Consider the following 13,998-nt stretch of genomic DNA (forward strand, 5'->3'; position numbering starts at 1 on the left):
TAGGTCATTTCGGGACTAACATATGGTTCAATTTTATTTCAATATTTCGCTTGCACATAGGGGTCTTTAGCAGTGGGAGGAAACCGGGGGACCCGGAGAAAACTCACGAGGTTGGACAGGCGACCCCATTCCTTGCCAGGTACAACCAGGGAATCAAAACCCCACCAGTTGACTCAATGACAGACCGTATGATACAGCGCACGCGTGCTAACCATTCGGCCATCCAACCCCCCAACAATTTATGACGGAGAGATTTAGATTAGTATATACAGCATAACTGAGTCCAGTCTAAATACAGAATTATTAAATATATGAATTGATACATTCATATACTGGTAATCATGATTCTAATGGACTGATAAAATTTAAATAAAACAGTAGGACTTTAAAACCCATTTTATTTCATTTCATAAAATAAAAATTCATAATGAAATATTACAAATGAAATAATAATTAGAATGGTATAGCGTGTAATGATGTAAAAATTGAAAAAAACAAACCCAACAACATTTGTTCCACATGTATATAAAGCAGTGTTTTAAAACAAAATATAATAGCTTTATTTCCTTAGAACCTATAAAATATTTATTTAAAAGAGGTGTTAATAATAAAAATAAATTCATCTATCACTGCAGTTAAATCGAAAATGTTCAATTTGACTGTAGGCAATTTTTTACAGAAACAAGCAGTTGCCATGCAAGATATGCCCACATTTTGCAAGAGATGGACAGAGAACAAACTAAAAATAAAACGTGATTTTTCCTAAAATTAGGGGCCATAATCCAGGAAGTTATAGTCTGAAATGCATGAATATCAAAAGGAAGCAAGATCTTTGGGATATAAATATATATTTTAAGTTTCATCAAAATCGAACAAAAAATTGTGACCTCTTGAGGGTTCACAATCTTGTTATTACATACTTTTACACTATTTGCGTACAAGGAGCAGTCATTTAGTCAAGCAGTTTCTTTCTGATTTTCACAATATTCAATCTCACCCTCCAATGGGGAAATGGTGATTTATTTAAACATTTTTTGAAATCGGATAAAAATTGTGACTTCCAGAGGGTCCACAAGCTAAAAACACAATTTTTTGTACAATCAGGGGCCGTTATACAGGAGGTTACGTTCTGATATGTGCGATTATCGAAAGGAACCAAGATCTTTGGGATATAAACATATATTTTATGTTTCATCAAAATCAGATAAAAATTGTGACCTCTAAAGGCTCCACATTGGACTCCACAACTTTGACATTACATACTGTATTTGTTCATCTCCTTAAATTCTGTGTATCAATCTAAAGTCCATCGAATGATCACTTTGGCCTGTACAGCATCTGCAAGATATTTCGAAGTAATCAATGCCCATAATTATCAGAAATCCTTGAAAATATATCGGTGTCTTCGTCTCATGGTTGTAAACACTGTTTATAAATTTATAAACAGATGGATAACTTTGGTCTCTAGAGCATCCACAAGAATTTTAAAGTTGCCAAGGACCATAATTCTGACAGTAATTATCGAAAATCGTTGGAAATCAGTAGGGTTCTTCTTCTCATAACTGTAAACACTGTGTATTAATTTAAAGATAGGTTGCCAGGCAACAAAACATACGCCCACAGCAGCTAAGTCATCTGAGCTGTCAACAAGAGTTGTCGCATATTTCTTCTATTGTTGTTGATAAAACATTTATAATACACTAAAATCTGATTAAGAGTAACAACTCATTCAGTAATTATCAGAAAATCATTAGAATTTGTTTGGCTTTTAGTTCTGCCCAATGCTAACATTTAGTATACAAAACATTTAATATCATGGATTTAGCTGTTAAAGTTATCAAAATTCATTGAAAATCAATATATTTGTTCATCTCAAGACCTTAAACTCTGTGTATCAATCTAAAGTCAATCAGATGATAACTTTAACCTCTAGAGCGTCCACAAGATTTTTCAAAGTGATCAAGGGCCATAACCCTGGCAGTAATTATTGGAAATCGTTTAAAATCAATAGGCTTCTTCGTCTCATGACCTCAAACACTGTGTATAAATTTCAAAACAATCGGATAACTTTAGCCTCTACAGCGTCCAAAAGATTTTTCAAAGTGATCAAGGGCCATAACTCTTGACAGTAATTATCAGCAATCGTTGAAAATTAATAGACTTCTTCGTCTCATGACCTTAAACACTTTGTATAAATTTAAAGTCAATCGGATATTAACTTTAGCCTCTGAAGCGTCCACAAGCAATTGTGGACGACAGACAGGGGGGCGACGACAATATACGACTACATTTCAATGTGGGCGTATAAAAACGAATAGATGATAACTTTGGTCTCTAGAGCATCCACAATAATATTCAAAGTGGCCAAGGGCCATAATTCTAACAGTAATTATTGGAAATTGTTGAAAATCAATAGGCTTCTTTGTCTTATGTCCTTTAACATTGTGTATAAATTTAAAGTCAATCGCATATTAACTTCGTCCACATGATTGTTCATAGTGATTAAAAAGGGTCATAACTTTGGTAGTAATTATCGTAAACGTTAAAATCAATAGGCTTCTTCGTCTTAAAAGTCAATCGGATATTAACTTTAGCCTGTAGAGCAGAGGTGGGCAAACTACTGCTCACGAAGTCTTGTCATCCGGCTCACCAGACCCTTCCATTACATCTGAAAATTTATGAGTAATTTTATCTCTCAATGAAATAAAAAATCGAAACTGCTTATTGTTGGGCCCAAACTCTAAACGGGCATTACTCTCTGTAGGATCAAAAATCTTTGTAGGTCTATTTATAGCTTGCAGCGTCACTCAATGACATATATAGATGCCTTATTAATGTCACTTGACTTGGGCCTACTTTCATGTTACGTTATTGTTTGATTTGTTGACATGCTTTGGTTTTTCTCTGAATATAACTATGGAGACGAATAAAAACCGCAGAATGAGTATTTTGTTTGGTATTACTTGAAAATAAAATGAAATTTCATAATCCTTGTTTGTCCCTCGCTTTGTTTCAAAACTGCTGTAGAGCGTCCACAACCAATTGTGGATGCCTGACCGACAGATGGGGGCGACAACAATTTCTGACCACAGTCCGATATGCGTGAATATCGAAAGGAACCGAGATCTTTGGGTTCTAAATATACATTTCAAGTTTCTATAATCATACATTTTAGGTTTCATCAAAATCAGATAAAAATCATGACCTCTAAAGTGTCCACAAACTAAAAATGTGATTTTCCGTACAAGCAGAGGCCATAATCCATGAACAGGAACCGCTGCCTTTTGGAGATAAACCTATATTTCAAGTTTCGTCAAAATCGGATAAAAATTGTGACCTGTAGAGTGTCCAAAAACAAATTGTGGACGGACAGGGGTGATGACAATATACGTCCACATGAAAATGTTGGCATATAAAAACTGTTAAACCATCATTTAAAATTTCTCAGTCTCTAAGTTGAGCCAGTTCTTGGATGTTATATTAAATACAATACTATTAAAAATAACTACATTTTTTTCTTGGAGAAAGAGATAATGGCAGAATCTTTAACAAAACTTGAATGTGTTAATATGAAACATTTTAAAGATTTAACTTTTCCATGGTTAACAAATACAAAAAATGCTGCCGTTTATCAATAACAATTTATAATAGTTACTTTGTTCAATAATAAATTGAGCTCAGAATTTAGGGAAGATTTAATCAAATAATTTTAAGAAATAAAAACCCTGACAGCTTACATACTACTCAATGTCAAATAAACATTTGGCACTTTTGGCAATACAATTTAAATTTTAATACAATTAGCATTATGGTATGCTATTTTATAATGTATTTATTAATGATTGTATCATTTTATGAAAATTTAAATTTACACATTCCCTGCATAGTATTCACAACCATTTCTAAAAGCAAGGGGAAATGAAAAAGAAATTTAGGAGATCAATTATTTACAGTAGTTTCAAATGAATAACTTTCAAAAGTGAAAACAAAGAACTGTTTTCCTCAAAGAAACACCATACCTAGAACCATCAAAAATATTAAACAAAAATAAAATAAGGCTGGAAGATTATGGTATACCAGGTATATAACTCAATATTTAAACGTAAACAATAACATGAAAATATCACCAAGAACATGTTGATAGATCTATTCCATAAATGTACACAAATACAATAAGCTCATACTGGTAACTATTTTGAGTGTATTTGACTTTTTCTGCCAATGTAATGTTACATTAGTTACCGTCTGTCACTACAAACAACAGTTTAGTAAAGTATTATATCATTCTAAAACAAAACATGCTTCGATCCAGCTTGGGGAGATTCACAATAGGAACGATGTTTAAAAAATAAAGGTTGTTGAATAATTGTTCAGCATAGCCGGCAGTTTAAGATTTCTCTGAAATACAGAGGAAACAGACCTAAAGCAAGTATCATTTCTATTCTCAAATATTTGTTCACAATGTAATACAAATTGTTTCAATGGCATTTAGGAATTGAACTGGAATATACAGGTCACAATTCTATGGAATACAATTACTGCTTATTACTGATTGACATTTCGACTAGGCTTCTCTAATCATTATCAAGCAATGATAAAATATGACAAGACAATATATACATGTAAACAACACAAATTGGTTAATGCTGACCAACCAGAGATAAGTATTGTATATTTCATCATTTATCATTCCTTGACAATGACTAGAGAAGCCTAGTCGAAAAGTCGCTCAGTAAGCAGTAATTGTATTCCATAGAATTGTGACCTATATATATATCACAATATTAAAGCTAAAGTTTGAGTTAAACAATTTCGTAAACATGTACATATTCATGTTCAGAATATCGCTTCATTAAGCTGTAAGTGACAATAGGTGTCACGCATGAAACTGGGTATAATGAATTTTTCTAAAACTCTATAACATTTTACATTTGTTGAATCCACATACCTAGCTAACATACAGTGGAATAATTTTTCTTTTTCTACCCGACACACACAATTATAAACCAGCAGTTGCCAAGCAAGATATGCCCATCATTTTTCGTACAACCAGGGGCCATAATCCAGGAAGTTATGGTCTAAAATGCATGAATATCAAAAGGGACTGAGATCTTTGGGATATAAAGATATATTTTAAGTTTCATCAAAATCAGACAAAAATTGTGTACAGGAAGCAGCTATTTTGTAAGGCAGTTTCACTATGGTGTAACGGTCACTTTGTCAGGCAGTTTCGTTTCAATTTTCCCAAAATTTGAACTCGGCCTCTACTATGATGAAACGATGATATATGGTGTAACAAGCTAAAAATGTGATTTTTCGTACAATCGGGGGCCATAATCCAGGAAGTTATGGACGATATGTGCGAATATCCAAAGAAACTGGGATCTTTGGGATATAAACATATATTTTAAGTTTTATCAAAATCAGACAAAAATTGTGTACAGGAAGCAGCTATTTTGTAAGGCAGTTTCACTATGGTGTAACGGTGAAATACTGTAACGGTTTTTTAAATTGGATAAAAATTGTGAACTCTAGAGGGACCACATGCTAAAAAAAAATATGCGATTTTTTGTTCAATCAGGGGAATGCAGGATGTTACCATCCGATACTTGCCAATATCCATCTTCAATAGAAGGCTTGATCTCGCTTTAACTACATACATCTTATCAAGGCCTTCATGTAAAACCCTGCATATTGTGGCACTAATTTCGATTGGGTACAAGCCCAACTTATGAGCCTACCAGATTCCTCGATCGTCGCGAATACCAAGTCTCGCGGTTTCAAGCTAAAATGTCTACCTGTGATAATCGAGTTGCAAAGTTCAAGGTTCATTCAATGTCAATTTTTCCGTGGAGGTCACGATGTCAGAACCTCTGATTGGACGCTACTGCTCACGTGTCTGTAGATAACATAGCTATGAGTTCAGGAATTGTGAAGTAAACAAGCAACGGCCAGATGTGAAACTCGCAGTCGTTGCTTCAGGAACATGGCCAATATCGAAAGGAACCGAGATTCTTGGAAGACAAACCTATCTTTCATGTTTCGTCAAAATCTGATAAAAATTATGACCTGTAGAGTGTCCACAAACAAATTATGGACGGACGGAGGGACAGGGGTGACGACAATATACGACCACATGAAAATGTGGGCGTATAAAAAGCGAACAGTGAGGCTGATGTCCCCCGCCACAATCCCAACATAAATAGATGATACATGATACACTAAGTATCACCCCTCAAAGTCATCTTTGTCCAAAAGCATGACCAATGAAATTGCTTAGCTCTGCTTAGCTTTAGCTCAAAATGTTAATCATTGAACTCAGTCAAGACATTCACCTACTGAACATCTACACCAAGTTTTAACATTCTATCTTAATTAAAAGCAGAGCTGTTCCGTTCCAAAGTCTTGACCAATCAAATTGCTTATCGCTACTTAGTCTAAGCATAAAATTCTCATCATCGAAATTAGTCAAGGTATTGATATAATGAATCTATACTCTTGAGTTTCATCACTCTTTCTCAATTAGAATCAAGCTCTAATGTTAAGAATGTTGAGCTCCAAAGTCTCGACCAATCAAATTGCTTATCACTCTGCTTACCCTGAGCCGAAAATGCTCATTATCAAACTTAGTCAAGGTATTGATGTCACCAATAAAACTGCTTATCGTTCTGCTTACCCTAAGTAGAAAATGCTCATTATAGAAATTATAGTCAAGGTAATTATGTAATGAAACTATACACAAAGTTTCACCACTCTCACTCAATTAGAATCAAAATTATCAAGCTCCAAAGTTGGCTTACCCTGAGCCAAAAATGCTCATTATCAAACTTAGTCAAGGTATTGATGTAATGAACCTTTACACCAAGTTTCACCACTCTCACTCAATTAGAATCAAAGTTATAAAGCTCCAAAGTAGCTTATCGTGAAATGCTCATTATCGAACTTAGTTAAGGTATTGATGTAATGAAACTTTACACCAAGTTTCATCACTCTCACTTCACAAGAACCAAAGTTATTGTGTCCAAAAAACATCAACCAATCAAATTGCTTATCTCTGCTTAGCCTAAGCAGAAAATGCTAATCTCTGAACTCCATCAAGGCATTCACATAATACACACCTAAACCAAGTTTGAACATTCTAGCTCAATTAGAAGGAGAGTTCCCAAAATGTGACAGAAAGCCGTTTAGGCAGACAGACCCATTTTAATAGTCCCATGCTTTCTTTGAAAGATGGGGGACAATTAATCAACTAACATAATGCAAATTTGAACTCCAAATAATGCGCTTGCATTTCTCATACCCCTTTAATAGATATGTTAGTCATTTGGATACCCCCCCTGGAATTCTGCAAATACCACTTTTGTTTTACTCGAATGTCCAACATTTTATGATAACAATACTTGATCATGGCTGGTGTTTTATACTTAACATAACAGATATATAAATATAAATCCTTCTTTTCAATATCAAGTATGCCTTGTATACTGGTTGAGTGGTATCAGGAATGGACTGAAATGTATTAGGAATGAACTAATGTGAAATAATGGGTAATAAAATAGATACAAAACAATACCAAAATGAAAAATTGAATAACATATCCTTTTTTTTTTATAACAATGATTTTTAACAAATGGAGTATTAACTAAACACCTTACTCCCAGATCTATAACATCATGATCTCGATACAACATGGACTTGACAATCAAATAACACTAATATTCACACTATAGATGTGTGCACATTGAAACATATTAATACCAGAGGTATCTCATGCTAATATGTTTATGTTTTATGATTGCTAAAAATCATGGATGTTTTCTGTTCTGAGCATGGTATTTATGAGTGGCAAGGTAAGACTAACATAACAAGAAGACACCCAATGATTACAAGCCTCACTTTTTTATGATTACTGTGTCATGTAAATCAGTGGTTGGATTACATTATACGTTGTCTTACTTTACAAATGATATGAATAGAAGTTAGAAGGTGGATGATAGCAAGACATTAACAAATTTAGAATTTAGAATCTAATATACCGTCATAAATTGATGTATTTGTATAGGAATGATTTCTGCGATCATAAGTGCATAGCTGATTTATCACTGATGATTTGTGTTTGTCCACCACATTGGACATAGTAAATTCTTTTACCCCATTTTATTTCATGAGGTTTAAATAGACTCAAAAAGACTATCATTGTTTGTAACAATTCTCGTACTGTCCATGCAATTATGAAGTACAACAGAGAAAATGTCAATTTGGTATTCTGAAATAAAAGAGAAAAATTTATCAATACAAATGTAGAAAAAGATTTGGTCATAATTTATTAGGCTAAAATGCACACAATTATGAAAACATACACTGAATTTATTATCTGCCTGTGTGTGGTTTTTGTGGTTTGAGTAATAGAATGATGCAAAATTCAAACCCTTGAAGACACAAAATTGCACAAAATATGCATCAGAGAAATTATTCTGATCAAGCCTGATTTGTGCCAGATTTTGTCAGTGACAGGTGGCTTATTTCCAAATTGCACTACTTTAATTAGGGTTTCACACTATTGTTTTTGTTCGGATTATTATTCTTCTTATTATTATTTTTCCATTTGAGCATATCTCAGAAACTACTTGTCGGATCGATTCGATGTCTTCAGCTTTACTGGGAAAGTGGGTTTGACTTAAATTTTAAAGTTATTTCCAACGTTCTGCGACAATGCGAAATGTCCGAAATCACCGAAGTTGTCGTTTTTCGATATTTTGCCGTAATGTTATCAATAATTGTCGGATTGTAATATTTGATACATTTTGACATAGCCAGAGACAAGGCACATAGCTAAGGTTCTTTGGATTTTTTATTTTCGACGAATCTTCGGAGATATTAGGCGCCAAATTTTGAAAATTTAAATTTTTACGAAAAACTTTTTTATTAATGAATATTTCTATGTGGTATTTTACCAAGGGTTAAAGGGTCATCTGATTTGACAAAAAATGTCAACATTTTTTGTCACCGTATTTTTCCTTGGCCCCCATTGGCTAATTCAGTTTTTCAGTCCTGGATTAATTATTTATTGTTCGATTTGTATAAAACAAAGTGCATATGTTCCGTGGTCCAAAATGTCATTTTTTTTGTTACCGGTACATTTTCCTTTCGGCAAAGGAAGTAACATAAATTTAGCAAAATTTACCAGTTTTTGAAAGCAAATATTATTTTTTTCAAATCTGGTATGACTGAAAGGGTATACAATGAATTGATATTGCCGGATTTGATTGATTCTGCGTACATTTTATGTGATGTGTGCAATGCCTAAATGGAAACCTGTTTAATGGTTTCATCGGTACCGGAAGTGACATATGTTCAAGGGTAACAGGGCACCGGTGAAACCCGTCATTACTGCATCGCAGTTCTAGTTTAAATTATAATTAACTGCTACCTTATAGGAGTACTCAAGCCATTGTAATTTGTTTATAACTCATTCATTAACAAATACTGAAATAGTTTCAATAATGAACAACCCAAAAGATAAATTATTTTGACATGTAATTACAAACAATTACTAAAATGCTACTTAAAGATACACTATGTAATAGTGATGGTCTGATATGGCACGTATCGGTTTTACCAATATCAGATATTGGCAGCGAAATATATCGGCCGATACAGATACAATTACCGATAGTGGTGGATATAAAGAAATGAAATGAAATGGGGTTTAACGTCCTACTGTTCTGCTCCTATACTGGACTAATGAAGACGGGCATACGGCATACAGTGTGCTATGAGTGAAATTTTGCCCGGGCAGCGGCACTATCGCCTACTCTTCTATCGAATTCCAACTGCCAAGGGATCTTTTACGTGCATTCCAATGTATACACGGGACCTCGGTTTTCCGTCTCATCCGAAGGACTAGACGGCTGTCCTTGTCAGGCCCTGCGTTCTGCACTACTGAAAAGGGGAAACCACATCGGAAAATCTGGATGAACTTTCTCCGTCAATGCAGGGATCGAACACCCGACCTCCAGGCTAGCGAGCCAGCATTTTAACCGCCAGCCATCGTGGCTCCCGGTGGATATAAAACCATTACACATTAAAATGTCTTCAAATATTAGCATGATAATCTATGTAGATATTTGTCAGGAAACGCATGGTACTAATTTACCGTGGGAATCGAACAAAAACACTGTGTTTTTGAAGTAATAATTAGGTCACCCTTCCTACGCAATCAAAACTACACACCATCTATTATGAACTTAATTATTTGCTGTATCATTAATTAATAAAGTCGAGATTATCATATTTTAAGTGTTGATTACGATACAATTCCATAAAATAATCGGCACAGACGGCAGCTGGATGTCTATATCAGTTCATGCGGTAATGAATGATGCATCAAAGCGATAGCTTCCTGACCTGTCTGTCAACAGTGGTAATCACATGAAATTCTCCGGCCATTTCTAGAACTATAGTTAAAAATAAAACATCTAATGGGAACTTATTTGTTGGTAATATTATTAATTAATAAAGTATGATCTATATTATGAGTTATTATTTGTTGATACAAATTATGTAAAAAAAAACAATTTAAAGTAGCCTAGCAAAACTATACAAATCACTAAATTATTTCTTAATTTTTATCAGCATCTAGAAGCCGGAATGTCTAACAGTAATCACATGACATTAAGGAATATCTCCCCTTTCATCCTTCATTCCAATCACGTGCAATTCATATGATATTTTCCCACCATTCCAAAAGTTCTACTCATTATGATAGTGGCAGACAATACTAGCAGTGAACTAGATAAAACGAAGGAAAAAAATGCTGTGAAATAGTAAGATTCGGAACTATTTCACTATAAACGATCTTCATCATGGTATGCAATGATGAGCCATTCTTGACATCTTCTTTAATTTTATTGTCATGAATCATGATAGACAAATAACTACATGTACTGTGAGGACCACTGTTTATTTCACAGTTAATAAATTTGTTATTAGTTATCAGAAACAATTTAAATAAAAAATTCAATAGGCTAATTAGGTATTGTTCTAGTTTGTGATCTTGCAATATCAGCACGCATTGAAAACAGATTGAAGAGGGGCCTTCGCGACGTACTGTGTTCTCCGATTCTATGATTTTGATCAGCATGCAATTGGTTTATTCCCTATTCCAATCAAAAGTTATATCAGGTGGACTGTTGTACATTAAGGGGTGAGGCTACCCGAAAAATGCTTTCTGAAATTCTAAAGCTAGTGAATTGAAGATGGCACAAGTAGTTAGGAAATGTAATAAACAAGGGAAAACTAACATTAAAAATAAAGAAAAAAAAGTTGTTGCCAGGGTAACACATTGTTTTGGAAAAAGTATGAAAAATGTAAGTACACCATATCTCTGGCACTAATAAAGATAATTGTCTCATTTTCGGACTGCTTATTCTTTAATGATGACCCTAAAACCAGACAAAGAGTTTTTCTCTATAATCTTTATAGTTTCTTGGAAAATGGTGTTTAAAACATTTGCCTCACCACAATATTTTGTCTTTGGAGAAATATTTTGATAACTTTTGAAATATTAATGATAATTCAAATTGCTTTCTGTCTGATTCTGTAGTAGATATTAGTTTATATATCCTGCAAATTTGGCAAAGGTATCTTAATTAGTTACAGAGATATAGTGTACCTACGTTTTTCATAATTTTTTCCCAAAGAATGTGTTACCATGGCAAGAACTTTTTTTAATACTAGTGTTCCCTTGTTTATTACATTTCCTAACTACTTGTACAATTTTTAATTCAATAGCTTTATCATTTCAGAATAAAAATTTTCGGATAGCCTCCCACCTTAATGTCTGTCTGCACATGCGCAGAAATGGTATTCTCAAAAATCGCATTGAGAGACCCGAGCTCTAAACAGTGTCTGAATAAGGATTTAAAAAATAAAGGAGACTGGTAAGGATTTTGTACTGTTTATTCTTTTCTTTTTACGGCCCCTACGAGAGTCTTGTATTACAGGTACCCCTAAATAGCAACGCGCAAGGCAACCAAAAGATAAAACTTTCATTTCGGTTGCCGTGCAGGTGGCTATTTAGATAAAGGAAACCGGTAAAGATTCTGTATTGTTTATTCTTTCCTTTCTACGGCCACGAAGAGAGTCTTGTATTACCGGTACGTCTAAACAGCAACAACCACGGCAACCGAAATAAAACTTTTATTTTGGATGCTGTGCACATGACTATTTAGATGCACTCTGTGTCAAGCAAAATAATGATTTGTTCACAACTTGGATAACATTTTAAAGGTATTTACCAAGTCGTTTTGAACAGATATCGGCAACTCCAATATCAGCAAAATGCCTGTGTATCGGCAGATGCCGATACCGGTTTCCCCCCGATAGGTCACTTATTGGCCCATTACCGATGTTGAAACCGATTATCAAACCATCACTACTATGCAAGACCTAAATCTGCTTATTGCAGGCCTTCTTTTGGCTTCAAATGTTATATAAAACTATTATTTAGACATGTATTTATTAACATAAGCCGATAATTAACTATCTAGAACATCAGATGGCAGAGATTTAAATGGATTAGGACAATAAAATAGATAATTGAGGCCTACTCTTGATGTCCAGTACTGTTGCTATGAATTATGATAATAAACAATTACTAATAACTTCGCCAAGAATAAAGTATTCATTTGTAAATCTTACATAATGCACAATGCTTTTTGATTTTACACCTTTCCTATAACTGTATATTCATACAAAAAAATATTCTGGTTCTCAGATTATCTTTACCAAATCTCTGATATAGAACTAGAAGGGATGTTTTTTTTGGTTGTTTTTATTTTGTCAAAGGCAAAACATTTATCTCAAGTTGTTTAATATATAGGAATGTGAGATTATCCAGTATTATTCACGATTGTCAGTAACATTTAACAGGGTTGCATATACTTAATAAATGACCTACTGCACATTTCTGGATTCATTCAAATTTTTCTACAGAGCTACTTCCTGTAATTGGGGCCCTTTTGAAGTGACACAGGGTTATCTGAGAAACAGAATATTTTAGTTATGGCCTCTTATAATACAGAGCACATTGTTTTATTTCTGACAGTTACCATGATGTTGTCAGTCAGCATCTTGACATGCTAATTAAAGTTGAAATGATATGTATTTCAGGTTGTTCATTTTAGAAATTATTTTAATATTAGATAATGAATGGCTGTACTTTTCCTTTAATTCTGCTCCGAGACCTCAAGCATCATTTATTTTTAGTTATTTAAACATAAATGACATAAAACAAATATGACCTTACCTGCAATTGTAAAAGTTGTAGATAATCACGTATTATCCAAAATGTTACATGGATAGTCATAAAAAAATATGGATTGATACTAAAAAATTCGTGAAAACACCAAGCTCCCCACAAACCAAGAGGAAAGCAATCTACTGATGGTTCCATTATGACTGTTACTATAGTTAATGCATTAATACGTAATCGCATCCACCTATAATATAAAGTATTTATTATTATTAATGACACAACAAGTAAGATCATTCATATTTATGTAGTTAGTAAAACCCATAGAAACCAATTTTACCTTAAAGTGTATGGTCTTAATTTTCTGGCATGTTTGGACTTTAACATAAAATATGTTGTATACAATGTAGTATATTCACTGAATGTCACATTTAAAAGTAAATTAACTAGAAAAAGATCAACCATACCAAGGTAACCCCATCTCAGTGTTCAGAGTATAATAGTCATGCCTAAAATAACTGGAGCTCACATAAATATTTCTATTCGTACAGTATATTTTCAAGTTTTACATCAGGGGAGTATCTAGGGCCAATTTAGCTCTTGAAAACTTATTGGTGCCCATATTATTTTACGTCCACATTCTATGCGGACAAAATCGTAAAATCAGAATGTAGACCCAGTTAGATGAATCCAAAACCGAAGATATTGTTAGTTAAATTTAAATCTTCATTGAATATAATCCT

The 13,998-nt window shown here is 33.6% G+C and overlaps 1 protein-coding gene across 4 annotated transcripts in view; it reads right to left on the reverse strand.

The window, feature by feature from the left end:
- Positions 1–381: 381 nt before the first annotated feature.
- LOC126819221 (ceramide glucosyltransferase) overlaps positions 382–13,998 on the reverse strand; it is a 51,869-nt gene continuing 38,252 nt past the window's right edge. For all 4 annotated transcript variants that reach the window (XM_050547139.1, XM_050547136.2, XM_050547140.2 and 1 more), the window contains 2 exons: positions 13,310–13,502; positions 382–8,266 (listed from right to left, as the gene is read on the reverse strand). In XM_050547139.1, coding sequence (XP_050403096.1) covers positions 8,078–8,266; positions 13,310–13,502 — 382 coding nt within the window. In that variant the 3' untranslated portion in view covers positions 382–8,077. The remainder of the gene's footprint in view (positions 8,267–13,309; positions 13,503–13,998) is intronic.

Source organism: Patella vulgata, chromosome 4 (assembly GCF_932274485.2).
Source record: "Patella vulgata chromosome 4, xgPatVulg1.2, whole genome shotgun sequence".
Taxonomy (NCBI): Eukaryota; Metazoa; Mollusca; class Gastropoda; family Patellidae; genus Patella; species Patella vulgata.